This window comes from Labrus bergylta, chromosome 1 (genome assembly GCF_963930695.1).
Source record: "Labrus bergylta chromosome 1, fLabBer1.1, whole genome shotgun sequence".
Taxonomy (NCBI): Eukaryota; Metazoa; Chordata; class Actinopteri; order Labriformes; family Labridae; genus Labrus; species Labrus bergylta.
The window spans coordinates 22,955,452-22,975,556 of NC_089195.1; the positions used below are offsets into that span (position 1 = coordinate 22,955,452).

Here is a 20,105-nt window from a genome sequence, read left to right on the forward strand (position 1 = left end):
TACTCACTATGAAAGCAAAATATGACAGCTCGAGATAACATCCATGTTACCAAGGATGACCCATAACATACACCCATCATACATTAGACTAATAATAGTGCAGGCAAAAGTGCAACAACTGTCCACAGTTAGGTCAGTGAATTTCCCAGAATTTCCCATAAAAATACATTTCAGTTGAAGCTTTTATCGAGCTATTCTGCAAAAACCCTCCTGAGAGGTTCCCATGTTCATGACTTGCATGTGTGTCGGTTAAGATCACTGGGCATTGACAGTATGAGGTTAAGTCAGATTTTAATAAACCTGAATACTTGTGAAAGCACTATTAGTGCTCTGGTGAGTACTTCTTAGTTCATATTGAATGCATCAAAATCAAAAAAGTCTGTACATGTAAGGACACTGACAGAATGCTCTGTGTACTAGATCCAGTGCACCAAAACACCTTCTGCACATCTTGCTACTCTCATGATGCTACACAATTTAGATCACACTCTGGCCTAAATCTCCCCCGTCACTCGAGGGAGAGGGGCAGGGGAAATGAGTGTAGCATTTCTAAAGTTTTGGGAGGACGTTAGGATGAAAATGGAGCAGTATATGTGAATAATGCCTGCAAAAAGAGGTCAGTGATTCTAGGTTTTTTTGTGGCAGAGCAGTAGCCTCATGTTTAAAAAGGTATGCAAGGAGGTCACAAGAAGTCAGTTAGTGATTTACCTAAAAAACAACAACTATAAACTAAATATTTAGCAGATGTTATCTTAAAATCTAATTCATGGCACATAAATGTTGGCTTTATCTATCATATTAGTTTCCAAATTATAATACAATTTCCTGTGTTAAACCCCATTATTTCCTCCCTCATACTTTAAGTGATGCACAGATAGTGGATGGGGGATGGAAACTCCCATCCCTAAAGCCCAGGGGTGATATCATTTTTAAAAAAAAGACTTTAACAGGCAATCAACCCTTCAACAACACACACATTCATCACACATTCAGTCCCACGCAGAATCACACTTAAAAAAGGTACACAAGGCAATTTCAGACCCACACAAACTGAGCCCACTAATACATGCTAAAGAGGGGAGGGAATGAAAAGAGAGTGAAATCAATGCATGCTGACGCACATTAGCAGGAGCATGTTAGAAGCTAAATCTGCACTGAGAGGGGTCCTCTTCTATGCATGACACTGGGTCAAACATGTCAGAGCAGTTATGTCAGTGAGGAAGATAATGTGAATGATGCCAGATGATGCTCTGCATTGCATCAGTTATACTGTATATTTTCTTGGGATACAAGTACAGTATAGTTCTCTTAACTAAAAAGGAGAAATGATCCATAAGTAATCTTTTGTCTGGCAGAGAGAACTTTTTTTTTTTATTGGCAACATGTTATAAAAACAAAGTACACCGCAGTTTAAGAGCCATTGTGTGCCAGCCATTAAATGTGGAACTGCTTTGACCTTATAAACTTCTGCCAAAGGCTTTGCTATTGTAAATCTACATGGAGGTATTTAGCCAATTATCAGAGCAAAATCTCGCTTTTATGAAATCAATGGATGTCCGCATCAATGCACATTATCCATCATCAATATAAACCCGTATTGACATTCTTTCATGATTTGTGGTCACAAAGTTGTTGCTACATCCATCATCAACCTTACCCTCGACTAACTCATCCAGACTGGCGATTTTCCTGCATCCATCCAGCGTGTATAACATGCGAACTCCCTGAGGAAGGTTGACATTGTCGGACAGAGACCTTGTGAGCTCCATGAGCAGAGCATCCAGAGACCTGAACCGGTCGTTAGACACAGCATACACCAGACCTTTAAAATATCTGTCCCCATTGCGATAAAAGCGCACTTTTTTGGCTTTTTTCTCAGAGGTGAGGGACTGCAGAGTGCGTGTGCGGTAGAAACTACAGTGCGCACTGTGCGCAGGGCTGGGGACCAGACCGTTGCCTCTGCTGCCGGAGTGGCACCCGGAGCCAGAGTTGGTCCTCGGAGTCCGGTGCGGTTTCTCCCGTTCCTCGAAGTGTTCAAATTCAATGCTTCTGCTTAGCGACATGTTTCTACCTTGTCTCTGTATGTATCAAATCTCTAACAGAGAAAAAAAAAACACAACTTTTATCCGGACAGTGCTGAAGAATAAATGTTTCCCAAACGGAGAAAATGGGATAATAACACGTGTGCGTCTCCAGCCTCCACAGTGAGACTAACTTCACCGGCTAGTCAAACAATCTCCCAAATAAGGACCAACTCGAGAAGTAACATTTAGGTCCACAGCAAGTGATCCGGTCCTGGAAGATACTTTGAATAGATTTGTCAAGCTACAAAACACAGCAGGAGCAGAAATGTATAGTAATCCAAACGCAAAACTCTGGATTACCCGGTTGAAAATGTGTCCAATAATGAGCAGCTGTGTTTGGCAGACATTGCAGTGGACCTGTCGCTGGCTTTCAAACAAACGAGAATTTTCACAAAACTTCGGCGTAACGCAAAATAATCCTGTAATAAACCGCCTCCTTCTCCACATCACATCCTCTCTCTGACTGGTCGCTCGCTCAAGCTGTCAAATCCATGGATAATGAGAGAGGGGGAAGCCTTCTCTGCCTCAGGGTCCTAATGCTCTCTATTGTTCCTATAATGAATTCAGGGGCTGAAAACAATGGCCTCAGTGACCTAAAAGGCATTCAAACTGCAGATAAAGTTTGGTAGGTCTATACCCAAAGTCTGTAAATAATTGGGTCGACAAAAAGGGGTTATTATTACACATTTAGTATTACACAAAACTTTGTAAGATTATAAAAGAACCAGTAATATTTGGCTATTTTACTTTTACAGGTTATTAAATTTAGCTATTGGCTTGTATAAGTTTAATATATAAGGCCAATATGATCATTTACATATATTATTATATGAGATTGTGTTCACTATCATGGCTCTTATGAGGCTATTATTTATTTACTGATAGAACATGTTTGTCTTTCCCTCACGGCTGAAAGTAGAGCTAAAAAAAAGTAAAGTCCAAGATGTTGCCGGGGACTACAGCTGGAAATTAGCCGTAAAGGCTAAAGCTGCTTCTTTTACTGTACAGTAAATTAAAGGGGACTGTCGACGAAACAATAAACAAATAAACTAAACTAAACATCACTGTGACTGCGAAAAGGTGCAAGAAAAAGAGAGTGCAAAAAAACTGCAGTACCACGAATGTTCAATTGGCTGGCTGCACGAAGCCACGGATAATGATAATAATTAGTATAAGCACAATGCCAATTCAGTTTAGCCTCTCAACAGCTTGTTTGTTGACTGACTCAGTTCGAAGTCAACTTTTCAGAGAAAAACAAAATGAACAATTCAACAACCACATAACAGCTGTATTAAAAAGTGCTTACAGACAATAATAGTCCAACAAGTGCATTTTGACAGTAGATAACATAAGTGTGCTGCTGTTTGTTTGGACAGACATTTGACTAAATTGTGCACTCATCAATGTCAGCAGCAAGTGCTTTGGACCTGAAGGCTCCCAGCAGTGTTTGCAGTCAGAATGTTTAACATAGACCAACTGCTGATGACAAGTTATATTCACAATGAAAAAACAATGTAAAATACCCAAACTTGACCTCACTTATATAGAATGGAAGAGATTCTGATATTTTTTTAACCATGGAACATACAGATATGAGATAAAGAAGATAAGATATGTTTCAACTTGCATGTATTTATTATAGTCTTTTGATACATATATAAGTGTTCATCTCTTAGGACAAATGACACATTATCTGTGTTTCAAAAGTGAGGGGTTTCAAGATGCTAGCATGTCTAGTTTTAATTGGAAGACGTTAACTTGATTCCATGTTTGCCACATAATTGACCCTGTTTTACAGGTCTGTGCCAGATCTACTCACCGTATGGTGGGTTCCTTACCATGAACGCTTGCCAGGCTTACCTACCTGCATCATAGGAGAGCAAAGACCTGAGCCTCTCTGTCATTGCAGCTTGTCTAAAAGGAGGGCAAACAGGACTATTGTAGACTTGGGATGGGTTAACCCAGTTTTTAACTAGAGTAGCCTAATTCCTGAAGCAACTGCATTAGACACGAATGGGTCTATCTTCGTCACACTTAGAAACACTTATTAGGAATCTGCTAGTTTTTAAAGGTCAATCAGGGACTTTTGAAATCAAACTTAGAGATACAGTCTCTTATAGCATACGGCACTGATGTCTATGTGTTCTGGAAAAGTTGCATAAAGAAAACAGCATCATCTGCACTGATCATACTTTTAAATTCAGGCCAATTTCTCCCTGATTTTACAAATATGACTGATGTAAACAAACCATGAACAGCGTCCGAATACCTAAAAAGGCGAATGCCTAATGTAAGACCTAAAACACAATAAGAAAAATCACAATAAGAAGGGCGTAAAAATCAGCAAAAAAAAATCACATTTGTTTTCATGAAACAATATCTAACTAAGTTTGTAACTTGTTTTACAAGCTTTTTGGTGGCGGGATGATCCCGGTTTTTGCATTATGAAGGGAATTTGAGGTACTGTTAAAATGTTTTGTATAAATGAAAGATGACCTCATCTATTTGCAAATGTTTAATTCATCTTTTTTTACTCATTTGATTCACTTCTATAGATACCACCAAAGAGTTTCCTGCCACAGCTTAGGAATTCCTCAAATTGAAAGCCAGCTGTGTGCATGTATTGTTTGAGCAGCCTTTGAAGGAGGAAGTTGCTTAGCAGAAAGCAAATATGAGCACATTTCCCCCAGAGGAGGGAAATCCTGTACAGAATGACAAAGCAGAAAATCCCTCAATGACAAGAATCCCCCTCTTAAATAAAAATAACAATCAGACTGACGGTAAGGCTTTAAGCTTCCCCCGACTTTTTTCTTATGGTTCTTTTGGTAAGCTGCTAATAATATGCTGTTTAAATGGGGATTTGGGAATTATTCCCTTCAGGCATTTGCAGGAAAATCACTTAGCAACACAATCCACTTTTTAAGTACACAATGCAAAACATGTGATCTGTTGCCAAAGCTCTGCTGTTCTCAGACCTTTATCAAATTGCCATATTAAAACACCACGGTTCTCCTTTTTAGATCTCTATATCCTCAAATAAAACAAAAAAATTGAATCCTCACCTTGGTTGATACTCAATGTATTGTGAAAACGCATGTGGGAAGTTCCTTTAAAGCAAAGATCATCTTATTGCAAAGACAATAGTAGACAATAAGCATCTGGAGAATGAATAAAATATACTGACTGGGAGCATGTGTGGGTGTGTTTCATTTTCATAAAAGAGGCAGGTGCCGAGACCCTTGCACAATTAGGGTTAATGTGTCAATCGAGATGAGGATGTGAATTTAGGGTCAAAGAGAGGTCACTGTGTCACAACCCCCCAAATAAGTCTTTATATTTTACACATACATCGCAGCCATACAATACAGTAGAAGCACTGAACATTTTGAACCCCAGTTTGTGTGTAGATGTTTAAGATAAAGTTTGACAAAGAGTGTCATGGTTTAGTTGTTACATACATAAAAAAAGCATCTAAATCTATAAATGATTGTTTAAGTTTAAATAAGACCAAGGTCAAATATGAGTTTATATGATATAGGGAAGTCGACATAGAAAAAAAGCTATGATGCCCTCTAGTGGTGTTCACTATGAACACCAAAACGATTGAGACGACATATTTAATTTGTCGAAGAAGTAAAGTAAAGATTAAATCGTGATTTAATGAGGGGGACAAAGGCAGGCTACAGCGTATCAGAGAGAGAGAGTGACTGGCTCTGCAATCTACCTTTTCTCCACGACCTGAACACCTCCAGGACCCTGAGGCGTGCAGGTAGAATTGTGGCCGACCCCTCTCACCCCGGACACGGAGCGTTTGAGACCCTCCCCTCTGTTAAGAGGAGGAGGACAAAAACCTCACGCCACAAGAACAGTTTCCTTCCCTCTGCTGCCAGCCTCATTAATAATGTCCCTGCCCCCCCCCCCCCCTCCTCCCCTCTCCCCCGACATAACACAGACTTTCATCCAGCCCCACAGTCAGAGAACAGTACAGTAAAGTGAAGACTGGAACTGATTTATGCGTTACATTAACACACACTGGACTTGGATATTTTCTGTTTACATGCACACTGAGAGGATATTTATACTGAAGAGAGAGATTTTTTTGTAATTAATTCACATACCTGCACAACTGCACAGCTCCTCCATTGCATCCTTTGTACATGTTGTGTTTCCTTTTTTTCAAATATTCTATTATATATTTTTAAACTGCTTGTTTTATTTTTAATCTTATTCTATTTAAGTTTTCAGCAGAAGACTGATGTTTTTATATCTTTTTACTATCTTTGCTTTAGTCCTTTGCTAATTGTTTTGATCCAAAACACCAAGTCATATTCCTTACGTATGTGTAAATGTCCTTGGCAAAAACCCCAGATTCTGATTCTAATTTTCACATGACTGAAGTGTGAGACTGTATTAAAATATTATCTTTAAGTGAGATATCAAAGTAATGTGATTAGCAATAAAAGAAAACTTCATCCTGGTCATTGAAGAAGCATTTCCGTAGAAAAATAAATCTGATATGGTAACTACATCTCTAACAAACAAGATAAAGAATATAAGCAAAAAAAAAGAAAACAAGCCAAACATTGTAAAAGTAGATAAAGAAGTATTTCACTTTACTTTGCTAAAACTTGACTACTGCCATGTAGTAACTCTTGTAAACTCTATCATATGGGAATTGAACTTGTATTATAGCTAAAGATCATGTCAGAGTATCATGGCCTCAGATTTGCAGGGCACATACTCTGTTATCAGCTGCTTCCCACTTGGCTGCAAACTGCCCCAGTGCTTAAAGCCAACAAAACTACACTGGCAAAAAGCAGGAATGCAACCCAGAGGTCACCTGACTCTGAGCCTCTCTTCTGCCCCTTGAGACTCTGTTCATAAAATCAAATACAGAATTGTTGACAAAGCACAACCCTGGGCTGTACTGAGGCCGATGCCAATGACAACGCTTTTATTCCAGTTTTTTCAAAACTGGCTGCCTGTTAACATTGACCTTAGCATGACAAATTCAAGAAGTATCATCCATAAGATACTTAAAGGTAGAATCAGTAGATATGTTCCAATAGCCGACAGTTCAGCACACTAGCACAAGAACCAAGAGTGTTTGGCACCTGCCTGTCCAGCAGGAAGCAGGCCAATGCTGCCCAAGGGTAGGAGCCAAGTGAAGGTTCCCCCTCGTTTTAGAATCAGCTTCATTCGCTCGGCGTTTTGCCTACTGTGATTATATTTTGTCTTCCCTCCACATCCACGTCCCTCATATTCACCAGTTTGAATCCAGTCCAATTGCTAAATTATATTCACTCCTCAATTCACCTGCACGCTGACATTGGCTGGGGGAAATACAACCGCTCCCCACCCCGAATCATCCAAGACAACCAAAACAACACAAAACATGAAAATACAGGCAGAGAAAAGGATCTCCACCATTTGTCCTCTCCTGCTGAGTACAGCCTGAGCCAATTCCTGCTTTCCCCCTCTGAGTCTTCTGATGATTTGCCAGAACACCCTTGGGGCCAACCGGAAGTCCTTCTCCATAGACTCCCCAAACTCCTCCCAGACCTGGCTTGTTGCTTCCGCTACTACCAAAGACATAGCCCTCCGAGCCACCTGTCTGCAACTTCTGGATAAACCTGGGCAAGCCAAGCTTGAAAGGCCTCCTTCTTCAACCTGATAGCTTTCTAGCTGGTGTCCACCAGCGGGTTCTTAGCTTACCACCATGACAGGTACTGACAGTCTTCTGGCTGCAACTCCAGCTGCTTCCTCAATGGAGGCTTTGAACATGGACCACTCAGACTCCATGATGCCAACCTCCCAGGGATACCTGAGAAATTGCTCCGGAGTTGGGACTTGAAGACCTTCAGGACAGGGGCCTCAGCCAGCCTGTTTCCAGTTCACCCTTACTTTAGCCGAGTGTCCATAGCCTACAGTTGCGAATATAGTCAATCATCAGTCTTTGGGCTAGGGTGTTCTGCTTGAACATAGTATTTGTTAAGGTTCCTCAGCAGAACTATGGAATCCTCAAGCGCTCTCGTTTACCTGGGAAAACCACAACACAGTGGCACTCAGCCTGGGGCTTGTGAGTACAGGTAGCCTAGGCAAAATTATGAAGAAACTAATTCTAAATGCTTTATGAAAAGCCCAGAAGTCCCACAATAAAAAAGCGCACTCATATTCAGATCAGGCAAGTTGTTTGTAATCATTTTAATCCAAGTGTCCTCATTATTGTTCATGTGAGTGCTGAGGTCCAAAACAACAACCATGATGCCGGAGTATATGCCAAGTCCTGGCAAAGCTTTTTTTTCTGAGGATACTGTGGGACCAATTTTCTTTGGGAGACCATACAAGGAGCTAGCTGTTGTCTCTGACAATACAGCCCCCAGGATGATAGGGTAATGGAAACCCCCTTACAGTAATAAGGTCTCAGAGGGATGCAGAGAAACTTAGAGGATAAAAGGCAATCAGCAGCATATAAAAGTAGGCTGCTTGGAATATAATTTGAACGAATGTTAATGAATCATGAAGAAAAATGGTAATGTATTTGTTTTTCAACTGAAGTGCAGGAAATGTGTCACAACCATAATGTTAACTTAAACCATTGTCCTCCACCATGACTCAACTTTTTATGACTATAAAAAAAAGGAAGTCCCACACTGCCACTGTACTAAAATGTATCATACTGTGGACCCAAGAGGATCTTTATCGAGTAATACATTGACCAAAGGGAAGTTAAATGTTTTCCAGGAATGAAATGAAAAGATACCTTTAATATTTACTGGAGTTGAAAATGCATACATACAGCAGGGATTTATAAGTGTATCCTTTCATCAGACAATATAGGCCAACTACTGCTTGGTTTTCAAATCTTCTGAAGTGAACCCAGCACTCCATCTACAACCGAGACAAATTGAATTATAGAAGGTCACTTCAGGTTTTACACCATTTGGCAGTATTGACTCTCAGGGCCCATGTTTTCCCACATTGACCCAATTCTCTCACATTCTGTTAAACGTAGAGCTTTGCTGCCAGGTCAGCTAGTATGATGCTGCAAGAGAACAGAGGCTGCATGACCTTGCGAGGCCACAGTTGAGAGAGAGAGAGAGAGAGAGAGAGAGAGAGAAGGAGGTGGATAATAACACAGTTGGCTTTTTTTAAAACTTGCAAATGAGCCATTATCCACTTTTATTTGAAGACTATGTTGTGACGTTAGGGACTCAGATTGGCAGTAGATTAATTAACTGTATTTGACCATAGCTGATCATTTGTATCATAATTACCTTATGATAAGGTAAAATCAGGCTGCTTTGGAGGAATAAACATGTAGGGGAGACCATTTTACCTTAGCCATGTCTTCAGCTCCACAATCTGTGAACCGACTTAGTTTTTGAATGAAAATGTCCATGAGTGGCACAGATGCCATGCTTTAATCCAAAAGCAGCCGAAAGCTGAAGATAACAAAGTACCTGCTTAAAGCCCAAATTGCACCTGCAGTCTGCACTCTCCCTGCTTTTGGTAATAATAATAGTTTTTTTATTGTTGTTGTTGGAATCTTTTTTTTTTTTTTTTTGTTATGAGGCCCGTCAAGCAAAGGATAACTGGCCTCTGTTAAAAACTGTGATAATAAATGATTGACCAAGACAATGAAGGATGCGTGCTGCTATGGCTTCTACTACTCCAGAAGACTCCAAAAGGGACATTTTCTGTTGACTTCAAGCTAAACATACTATTGCCATGTTTTGTAAATCAACAAATAGAGCAAGCCTACAGAAGAGGCTTGAAAGTTTATTACACAGTCATGCTTTGGAAAAACTTCTTTCTGACAATTACTTTATGAGAAAATACTCTACCTTTAAGAAAATACGGAGTTCTTTAATGGAATGGAAAGTCTAAAGAAGCCTGTTTGCCTTGATTATTTGTAGATGATTTAATTAATGTGCATTTTTTTCTTTATAACATTGATATTCTTAAAGAATCTAATTTGTATTTCTTAAAGGTTTGATGTCAATGCTTGGTATGATTAGATGGCGCCTTGGTGTGAATGTTCTTTTAGTGCACCTTCGTGTTTGTTTGTCTGTGTCTTTTTGTTATACTGGAAGTTTTATGTTGAAAATCTCAATAAACACCAAATAAGGATTTAAAAAAATAATTTTGAAGGACAATTATTATATTTTAATTGTAGTATTGTGATGATTCTTTTACTTTGGCCTATTTTCACTTTTCATATCTGACCACAAGATGGGGCTGTTTACTTTACACTGCAGCTGAACGCTTCACTTTAAATTGAATTAGGTATTTTTATTTCGAGCTGATTAATCTATACCATTGAAATATTTACATGTAGATGTTTTATTTTTTGGGCTTGAGTAAGTTCATCAAGAGGCTTTAAATTGATTCATCTGCATTATGAGAATCATATTGCTTATTGCCTTTAACAGGAAGTGCTTGATTCAGAGCAACATTTTCCTTATCCATGTCCTAAGAATATTACATTCAGGAGAGAAGCCATCACAATAGTAATAAAATAAAAACAACAACAAGAGAGAAGAGGAAGAACACATCAGAGTCTACCTGAGGAAGGTGGCAAAGTGTGGAGAAAGAGGATACGATTCAGTGAGGAAAGGGTGACAGGTATTTCTTAAAGGGAAGAGTTTCCAAACTCCAGGAGAAAGAAGAGAGCAACTGAAGAGGAAAAATACCTCTGTACCATCAGGGAAAAGTCCTGGACGGAGAAGATAGGAGTGTGCACAGAACTGCGGGGCAGAGAGAGCTGGAACCAAAAAGTAGAGGAATTTAAAATAAGAAATTAATGTAGCAGAGCAAGGGAGTTTTGATAAGTATAATATAGCGGTAAGACATGTATTGCACATGTTCCTGTGTATATTCACCCACAGAAGAGTCTATCAAATTCTATCACACCTTTTGGCCTGGATCTGACACAAAGCACACCTCTCCCATTGAGGGGATTTGACAGCAGAGAGACACTTATCTGATCGATAACATATCAGCAAGCAAAAAAAACAAAAACAGACATTTATGGTGGTGTTAATCTGTCACTGGTAGATTACAGTTGGAGAGGTCATCACAATGAACAGTCAGAACTAATGGAGGGTGACACATGTCAGAGTGAGGCATCACCACTCCTCCTCCTCAAAGAGTTCTGTGGCCCTGTGTGAGCTTCCTGAAGCAAACCATCAAAGGCTGGAGTACACGTCATGGTGCACACATGGGTATTGATCTACAGCTGTCATAAGGTGTGTGAAAATATCAAACATGTGGTATTTTGGGCTAGAAATAACAATTATTGCAATAAGACATCCTCCATTTACACAAAATATATCAGTTCAAATTCATTAATTAATTCATTGTTAACATTTGTTTACTAATGTTTTATAAAATCAAGATTTAGGTGCCAGATGGTAAATGGTGAAATTCATTTTTTTTTTCAATAAAATAAAGATTTGAGAAATGCTAATTGAATTATACTTTATAAGCCGTCAAGACTGCAGTTTTAAATGGTAATCAGTCATCAAAGGTCTGTAATTTCCATTAACAACTTTGCAACCCCACAGTTGTTGTTACTTATACTGTAGATCATGACTCTTTAATGAGGCATAAGTAAATGATTTAATAACTGTGAATGAACATATTTATCAGGGGGTAAAATAATGCCCTGTTCAAATATTGGATCAACATGTTTTGAGATAACCAGTGAGAAACATTGAGACAATTGTGATCGCTTTTAAGTAAACTGGAGGAAACCGTGTTTCAATGGAAAACATTGTAAAGAAAAAAAAAAGGATGATAGTACCACCTTCTCATGAGGCAACCAGAGGGTTTAAAAACAGTGAACCTTGAAAAGTTTATTGATAGTTAACACATATTTAAGTAATGCTCTATCATCAATAACGCAGTTACAAATGTTAGTAATTCATCTATAAATGCACACCATTTTCATCTTCACAAGACATCAAGACTGCAGTTGTAAATGGTAATAGGCCACTAAATAAAGGGTTTTTATAACCCAACTATAAATGACATGTAATAAAAGGTATTATGCTGTGGACCCGAGATAGCCACTTCTATATTATAAGATCCAGTAAAATAATTTGGTTATTTGTATTTATTTTTCATAGCACAAAAAATTCTTCTTCAGGAGCTAAATTTACTTTTTATGTTCACATTGATGTCTCAAAACTGAGAAAAAGTTTCTGGTTGTATGATTTTGTTACAGGACGGTGACATAATCAGAAGTAAAGGTTGTAAAAAACTTGCAATATAAACTATAAATAGCACATTTAGCTGTATGTGTGGAGAGGACTGTGTCTTTACATGGTGATGACTCTTTTGCAAGTATCCACTGTGCTGCTGCCACCTTAGCCGATGCAGACTGTGATGCACAGTAACACCGGTCACTGCATGTCAGCACAGATTTGGCATCGAAATTAACAGAGATGTGTCAGAAATTAGCATTGTGAGCAGTTGGGCATTGACGGTTGTCTTTCACTGTGAATATCAACCATGGTGTCAGTGATTAAGTCCTTTCTCATCTAATCCTGTCAAACACTCCTACAGACCTTTGAGATGTCACAGCCAGTCTGTAACTTAATGCCCCAATGCCAGTGTGTCTGATGTTCTGTGTAAAAGTGCAGGACTGATTTTCCCAAATAATGTGGGATAGAAGTAATTGTTAAGTTAAACATCACAGTTAAAAGGTCGATTCACTGTGTTTGATGACACGTCGTCTAGCTACAATATCAAGCTAAATGTTCTTTATTAATCTAAAATTCTTCAAGTCTACATGTAAATTTCAACCTCATCAGATTTTAATATCAGAGAATAGTTTCATCTTACAGACTTGCGGCCTACAAGCTTTGAGCTAAAACCCGATTTGGGGTCAGTTGTAGCCAGGGGTTCTGGTTTTCAGAAATGACTATAATGTATTTTTTTAATCCTTGAAAATAAAAAAGAACAATTTACAGTACAACAGTTTGACAAATGCCTCAAGTTAATAGGATGGCTTATATCAAAGCAAATAGTAACAGATCATCATTATAAATCAAATAAATTAGTTACTGTAAGTAAGCTATACATGGCTTGAACACTACTAAACATTTATAAGTAGAACGCAAACATTTACAAAAGGATTTGTATTATGACGCAGTCTCAAGCCCATATATGTGTTTATCAATGTACTTTGTTTTGGCAAAATGTACGACTACAGCAGGCACTCAAAAGTGGAGGCTGGTCTATGAATGGAAAGTGAATGACAATATGTACAACAGTTGTAATAAACAATATGAATTACCATGTGTAAAACCTTTGTAACAATATTAGATGCTATAATTATTGCCAAAGAATAAACACCCAAAACACCTGTGTCTCGAATGTTGTCACATGCTTTTGTTGAACACTGGTGAAAAAAAAGTTTGCCCAAATGTCTTGCCAAACAGGAAATAGCATGCAAGTAAAAGAGAGCAATGCCTCTGTTAAGCTTTTGTTGACATCCATAGTATACGTGCTTAAACCACAAGCATACATGGCTGCAGTATTAGGTGGTCAAAGTCAATAGGTGGCACTGTTTCCCAGGCCTTGGCCATCATCCTCAGTTAGTGCTTACTTCACATCGCTCCCTTTCCTTTTGCCTTCTCTCTTGGGAGCCTATAGCTGCTCTGTCTAGAACCGACTTCTCTAAAATGTTGAACAGACTCTTGACTGATGTTGGCTGGAGTGGAGGGAGAATAGGGCATCAAACATCACTGCACATATTGTATCTAAAATAACTAATATTGGGATTTGGGATGAGACAGAGAGTGATGGTCACAAAAAAGACATACTGTATAAACAAGGTTAGAGGCACATTTATATGCAGCAAACGATTTGAAATAAGGACATGATTTAAACATAAAGGCCTCATACAGCACATTCTTTACATTGCATTAGCTTGAAAGTACTTTATATGTAAAGTCTATGATGTGCAATAATGTCAATGTGAGTCTTCAACCCTGACTTTTGATTGGTTTTCACTGTCAGCATTCACACCACATACTGTATTCAAGGTCACAGGTCTGCTGTCACTGCCAGCTGCATGGTTTACGTTTTCTTTCTTGTGATTACACTCAAAAGTAAGTTTTAAAAAAGTAAGATCTAGGGTAAAGGATGAAATAATAATTAAGGCCCTAAAACTTGATTTCTTGATCAGCTTCTTACTTTGAGTTCTGTGGTCTTTTGAGGTTTACCAATGTTTAATTTCTTCTTTCATTTGTGCACTTTAGCTGGTTTAAAGTGTTGTGCTTGGTTGGAAAATGCTTGTGATGTTTTGTAGAGGGTTTACATTTATCACGATCAGGTGTTGCAACATTTCAAGCTTTATTTTAAATTACATTTAAACTAATGTAATAAGTGCAAATCCTACATTATGTTTATTTAAAATCGATGCAGATGTTTTTTTCACCAAACTTTAATTTTAATAAAACAGTCCCATAATCAAAGTCCTGGAAACTTTATTTAAGGGATTACTGAAGTTTTCAGGGACTCACATTTCTATAAGGGGGTTGCTTTTGTAAACTTTTAGCACTTAGAACAAGCACCCAAGGTAAACGGTTTAGTTTTTTAATATACCCTTGTTAAAAAAAACAACATAATTCTTAAATACAATATTGAATATAAAATGTAAAGCGCAGTAAAGTATATCAAATCAATATAATTACGGTGTGACCATTCTCTGTCAAATGAACAATTTACAACCTGATTTTTAAGTGTGTTTCCTTGTTTTGTCAGGTTCTCTTTGTCTTCACTTATACTGATGTTTAAGACAACTTTGAGCTGTGCATTGAGATAAATCATCAATCATTTCAAGGTCTATTTCTTTGACTTTGAGGACCCACCTGCAATTGATTGACTGTTCCTTTGTTTCAAGCAGGCTGCATTGACATTTACAGTAAGAAATAAGATTGCTTAAGAGTGCTGTGTGGTGCTGTCAATGATACCAATGATCTCTTAATGGCAAAGTATGGTAAGGAGTGAAGCTTGACTGTTGAGTCAAAGTGATTCTAAGAAAGTCTCTTAAACCTCGAATCAAACAGGCTGCTTCGCTTTTATTCCTTAAACATGTGCATGTGTTCAGTGTCTTCTTTATCTTCACTGTTTTCAAAAATAACAGTTGCAAATACTGTATGGCACCCACTTGGTTCACATGGGGCTACATTCTACACGGATGTTACACCTGGAGCATTAGACAGTCAGTGGTTGCTAGGTTACGGATCTCCTTATTGTCTCTGCTGTGAGCTTCCATACCAAGCTTCGCTCAGTGAATCACTTCCTACACTTCATACAGGAGAGTGAGTGTCACAATGAGTGAACTATATACAGGAGATTCAGTGTGTGTGTGTGTGTGTGTGTGTGTGTGTGTGTGTGTGTGTGTGTGTGTGTGTGTGTGTGTGTGTGTGTGTGTGTGTGTGTGTGTGTGTGTCTTTTCAGGCGGTTGAAGTTTCAAACCAATATTTACAGGCCTTTAGAATAAATTTTGACTTGTCGCAGGGAAGGAACATGCTTGTACGGAAGGGAAATTGCCCCAAAAGGTGTTCATCTTCATGGATGTCTGGACTGTTATAGGCACCTTATGGTAAATAATGCTGCTTATAGCTTCGTCACAAGAAAGAAAAACAAGGTAATTACTCTGTTTTACTGAATGGCTAACATAAAACGTTTAATTTGTGATGCCACTGGGTTTGACTTATAACTGAAGAAGTTAGTACTATTCCATACAGTACAAATAAAATAAAAACTATCACTATGCCAGTAAATAGAACAATTAAAGCTTACACTTGTCAGCTGGAGATATTTCTAGTTTGCTGTAAAGCTTGTAGTGGGTTTGGGTAAGCCAGTGGTTCCAAAACTTGTTCTGCAGGGCCCACCTTCGGTAGGTGAAAGTATGTTCAAGCCCTGCTCCCAACCTAGCAGTCCCTGCTTAAGTTAAATGACAAGAAGATAGTGGTGAGTTGTAGTCTATGTGCGGAGAGGAAAACTTTTTCCTCCGACCAGAATAGTTATACTAATACATATTGAAAATGGCTACAGTTTAATGAGTATGAAGCAACAAAAACAAAAAGTTAAAGTTACTTTCCCAATTCACTAGTTACTTTTATGATGCAGTAACTTAGTTTGTAACTCGGTTACTTATTGATAGTAGAAACTAGTAATTGTAAGTGTTGACTATTTTTCATTAACTTGCTGATCACTGGTCATGGATCAATGGGACATGTCAGCTACATAGTTTTAGGTTAATGGTTGTAACGATCTGGCCTTTTGCCTGCTAAGTACTACAGCTGGACAAGTAAGATGCAGACATTTATAAAGCCTTTTGGTAAAAGTGAATATAACCATAAACTAATACTTTTTAGTATTCTTTGAGATATAAACTTAAATTAGCCCAAATGTTTCAACAATATTCAAACATTGAACATGTTGAACCATTGAAACACACTGAATGAAACCGAGGTAATAACTGACACAAAAATATTGTTTTTGTTGAAGAGAAACCCTGCAAGTTAGACTATAATAAATACAATCAGTGGATTTACAGAAAAAAATAACTCTAGTAACTTTTTTTCAAATTTAAATTTCATTGTCATTAAAAATAGCCAAAAATGCATGCCATCAACTGCGACTTTCTCCTAAACTAAAATCAATTCTTGGAACTTTTCACAATAACATTGCTTCTTATTAGTTACTTGATGTTAGAAAAAAAAATCACCTGTAAGGCTTTTCTAGAATATCAGAATTTGCAAGATATCCTGAACCTCATGGCGTTTGTGCCTTTTCCTTGGCTTCTTGATTTTGAAGAAAGTTTTGGTACACTTACACCTGCTGATTAGTAAGGTGCCAGTGTATGGGCTGACTTGCTGAAGTACACTGGAGTGGCTGATGTGAAACTGTTCCATCAACACCCATGCATTTATCAGAAAACATCTTTTTTTTAAAGGTGTCCACTGTAGTAACAGTATGCATGAAAGGGTTAAAAAGTTTGTGAGGCATTTTAACTTTGGTTCCATGAAGTACTATTACATCAGAGATACGTAAAGAAACAGTGTAAGCTAAAGTCACTAGCAGCTATTTCATTGGAATGAAATTACATTAGTACATTTATTTATCATAGAACATGATTTTTACCAAGTAAAGATGAACAGATTTTTACTGGCGTTATTGGTGACTGTTTGACAGTGAAGAAGATTAAAACTCCCATGTTACTATGCTCGAAATGTCATTAAACAATCACTTTTTTACATTTAAATTGAGAAACCCCTAACTTCAGAAATGACATACTGTGCATTAAAGGCTGTTTACTGTTGAAGACAAAATGTAGGTGTTTTTCTTCCAGAAAATGAACGCAGTCATTAGAACAACCTGTCTGTAAAGTGTATTTGATAATGAGTGTGTGTATAAGCATATATATTATCTGCAATAAATCTGTCTGTGATGAGCAGATACTGGCTCTTGTTTTTTGATAGTGCTCTCCTCTGACTGGTAAATTGAATGGAGCATCATGATGGCCTCTCCAGCTCTGCTCAGTAGTGTCGTTTTCCTCTCCTCATCAATTCCTGCCATCTGTTGCTCATTTCATATCTGTCCATCTGAGTTTGGCCCTGAAACCTTGCATGTTTGGAAGCTTTTGGGTTAGTGATAGAAATATTCATTTATCCATTTCAAATGGGATTGGCCCAATAACAGAATTTTAAAGCAATGCCACCTGTTTATAAAGGAAGTTATGCCACAGGATTTTACATTGAACAAATGGCAGAATAATTTCCCATACAAAAATGAAAGGGATGAGTTTACCCAAACTAAGAAAACATATTTCTAACCTTCCACGGATAGTATGTAGCTTTGAAATCTATCTTTTGAACTACAAAGGCTTTCAAAAATCTTCCATTCTTGGAAGTAAATACAATGACTGTAGCTCACAATGAGATCTTTGGATTATCCACATAGTCAGAAAAAGTATTTCTGAAAAGAGGTGTTGCTGCTTAAGGTTTTTAATTTAAAATTTTCAAAGCAAGATGCCACAAAGCCCTTTGTCTCGTGGCTACAAATTCCTCTTTCTAGATGTTTTGCATCTGGATCTCAGCTCTCCAGGAGATCCAGCCTCACCTCTTTGTATTTCTCCCCCTTGGTATCAAAGGATAGCGTCCTTGTCTCTTTTTTTTTTTGCGTAGGAAAGGTGACCCTGAGTTTTGTCACTTACGTGTTCCTATATCCTATTCTCTAGCAAGGTCTTCTTTATAGAGGAAACATACAGAAATGGCTCAGGTCCTATCTTTTTGGCTCCACCTGGCTCCATCCTATTGCTCCACATCCTCCTGTATCAATATTCATGATGTATGTTTGCAATATGTTTTATAATATAGGCATTCCTAATTTACCTCACTCTGTTTTACATATTGTTGTATCTACATTGTATATCTATCTATCTATCTCTCTCTCTCTCTCTCTCTCTCTCTCTCTCTCTCTCTCTCTCTCTCTCTCTCTCTATCTATCTATCTATCTATCTATCTCTCTCTCTCTCTATCTATCTCTCTATCTATCTATCTATCCAGGCAGAGAGATCCCTCCTCATGTTTACTTCATTTTCCCAAAGGGATCTTGTTTGTGAGGTTTTAATTATCATCATCAATAATCTTAAAACGACAAGTATAGAAAGCTGCATCAATTGCAAAGGCCTTGAAAGCAAATTTGGTAGTAGGGCTATATAAATAAATACATTTAGGTAAGTTAGTAAATGTGTTATTCTGAATTAAAAATAGACAAATTGCATTGGTTTGAAAATTGAAGTCAATGCTGATGTGCTTTAAACCTGAATTAAGGGGGATGCTATCGGGCTGATCAATAATTGTCTATGAGGATAAAATAACCCTACCTATCACTTGATTAACTCCCTCAGTAATCACAAGTTTCAAGTCTTGTCAAAAAGAGCATGATGTTTTAATAAATGTTAAATAGATGGGGAATTGGGTTCTGATTCAGGAAATTGCCACCTTGAACCACTTCTGGTTCTCAAAAAACAGTATTGTGGGGCTGAAAGTCCCTTTAACCCGTGAGGTCCAATGTTGTAACTGTTTTGTTTTGGGGATTTTTTTTATGCAAAGTCTAATAAATATTTATTTGCAGTTGCACAGTAGTTGGAGTTTAAATGAGGCACATAAGGTGATTTGGAGGACTTCTGCTGATTTATTTTGGACAGTGACACTGTTGTGATGCTACCGTTTGGCACAGCTGCTCCCATAAAATGTTTTGATATCCCCAATAAGAGTTCAGTCTTTTACTGTGATTAAATCCCCCAGGCCTGTTTGCAGTAAAAACCTCTCTCTCTCTCTCTGACTGTCTCCTCTCTCTCTCTCTCCTTCTCTCGCCCTCCCACACTATCACTGCCTCACTCCTCACTCTTGTTCTCTCCCACTCTCTCCCTTTAATGACCTACACACAGGGAAACATGGGTCACTGAGTTTAAGTCTGTGTTGTTCAGTCTGGTTAGAAACCTCATAACCGTGTTGAACTAAAGTCACACCAAATCATTGTAAACACTTTTTTTTTGTATGTCAAAAGGCATGTCTTCATTGTTGAATTTATTCAGCTTGTGGCAGGCAGCGGAGGTTATGCCTTTGCCTGCATCCATCTTGGTTTATTTGACTGTGATGAAGATACAGTATTTCTACAACGTAGGACTCAGTTGATCCAACATTTTACATGCACATAGAAGCTATACAGAAAAAAAGTAACATATTGATTTTGGTGACCTTCAAACCAAGCCAACATTTCATTTATAAGGTGCAATATTAACTCTGACACTCTGAACTCTCTTTTTTATTGACTCTTTTCTTCCATGTGTATGTTTTCTTTTGTGTAAAAATGAAAAATGTGATTAACTTTACATTCATTATACTTTCAAATATTACATACATTACATATACATACATTATACCTACCATGGACAGTGTTCAGAAATGTATTCATTACATTATTTCTCTC

At 37.9% G+C, this 20,105-nt stretch overlaps 1 protein-coding gene across 7 annotated transcripts in view; it reads right to left on the reverse strand.

Annotated features, from left to right (window-relative positions):
* dclk2a (doublecortin-like kinase 2a) overlaps nucleotides 1-2,537 on the reverse strand; it is a 39,186-nt gene extending 36,649 nt beyond the window's left edge. For all 7 annotated transcript variants that reach the window (XR_003807461.2, XM_020628767.3, XM_029276218.2 and 4 more), the window contains exon 1: nucleotides 1,658-2,537. Coding sequence is in view for 6 of the 7 variants with exons in the window: in XM_020628767.3 (XP_020484423.2) it covers nucleotides 1,658-2,063 (406 nt within the window). In the remaining variant the exon portion in view is untranslated. The remainder of the gene's footprint in view (nucleotides 1-1,657) is intronic.
* Between the last annotated feature and the right edge of the window lie 17,568 nt (nucleotides 2,538-20,105).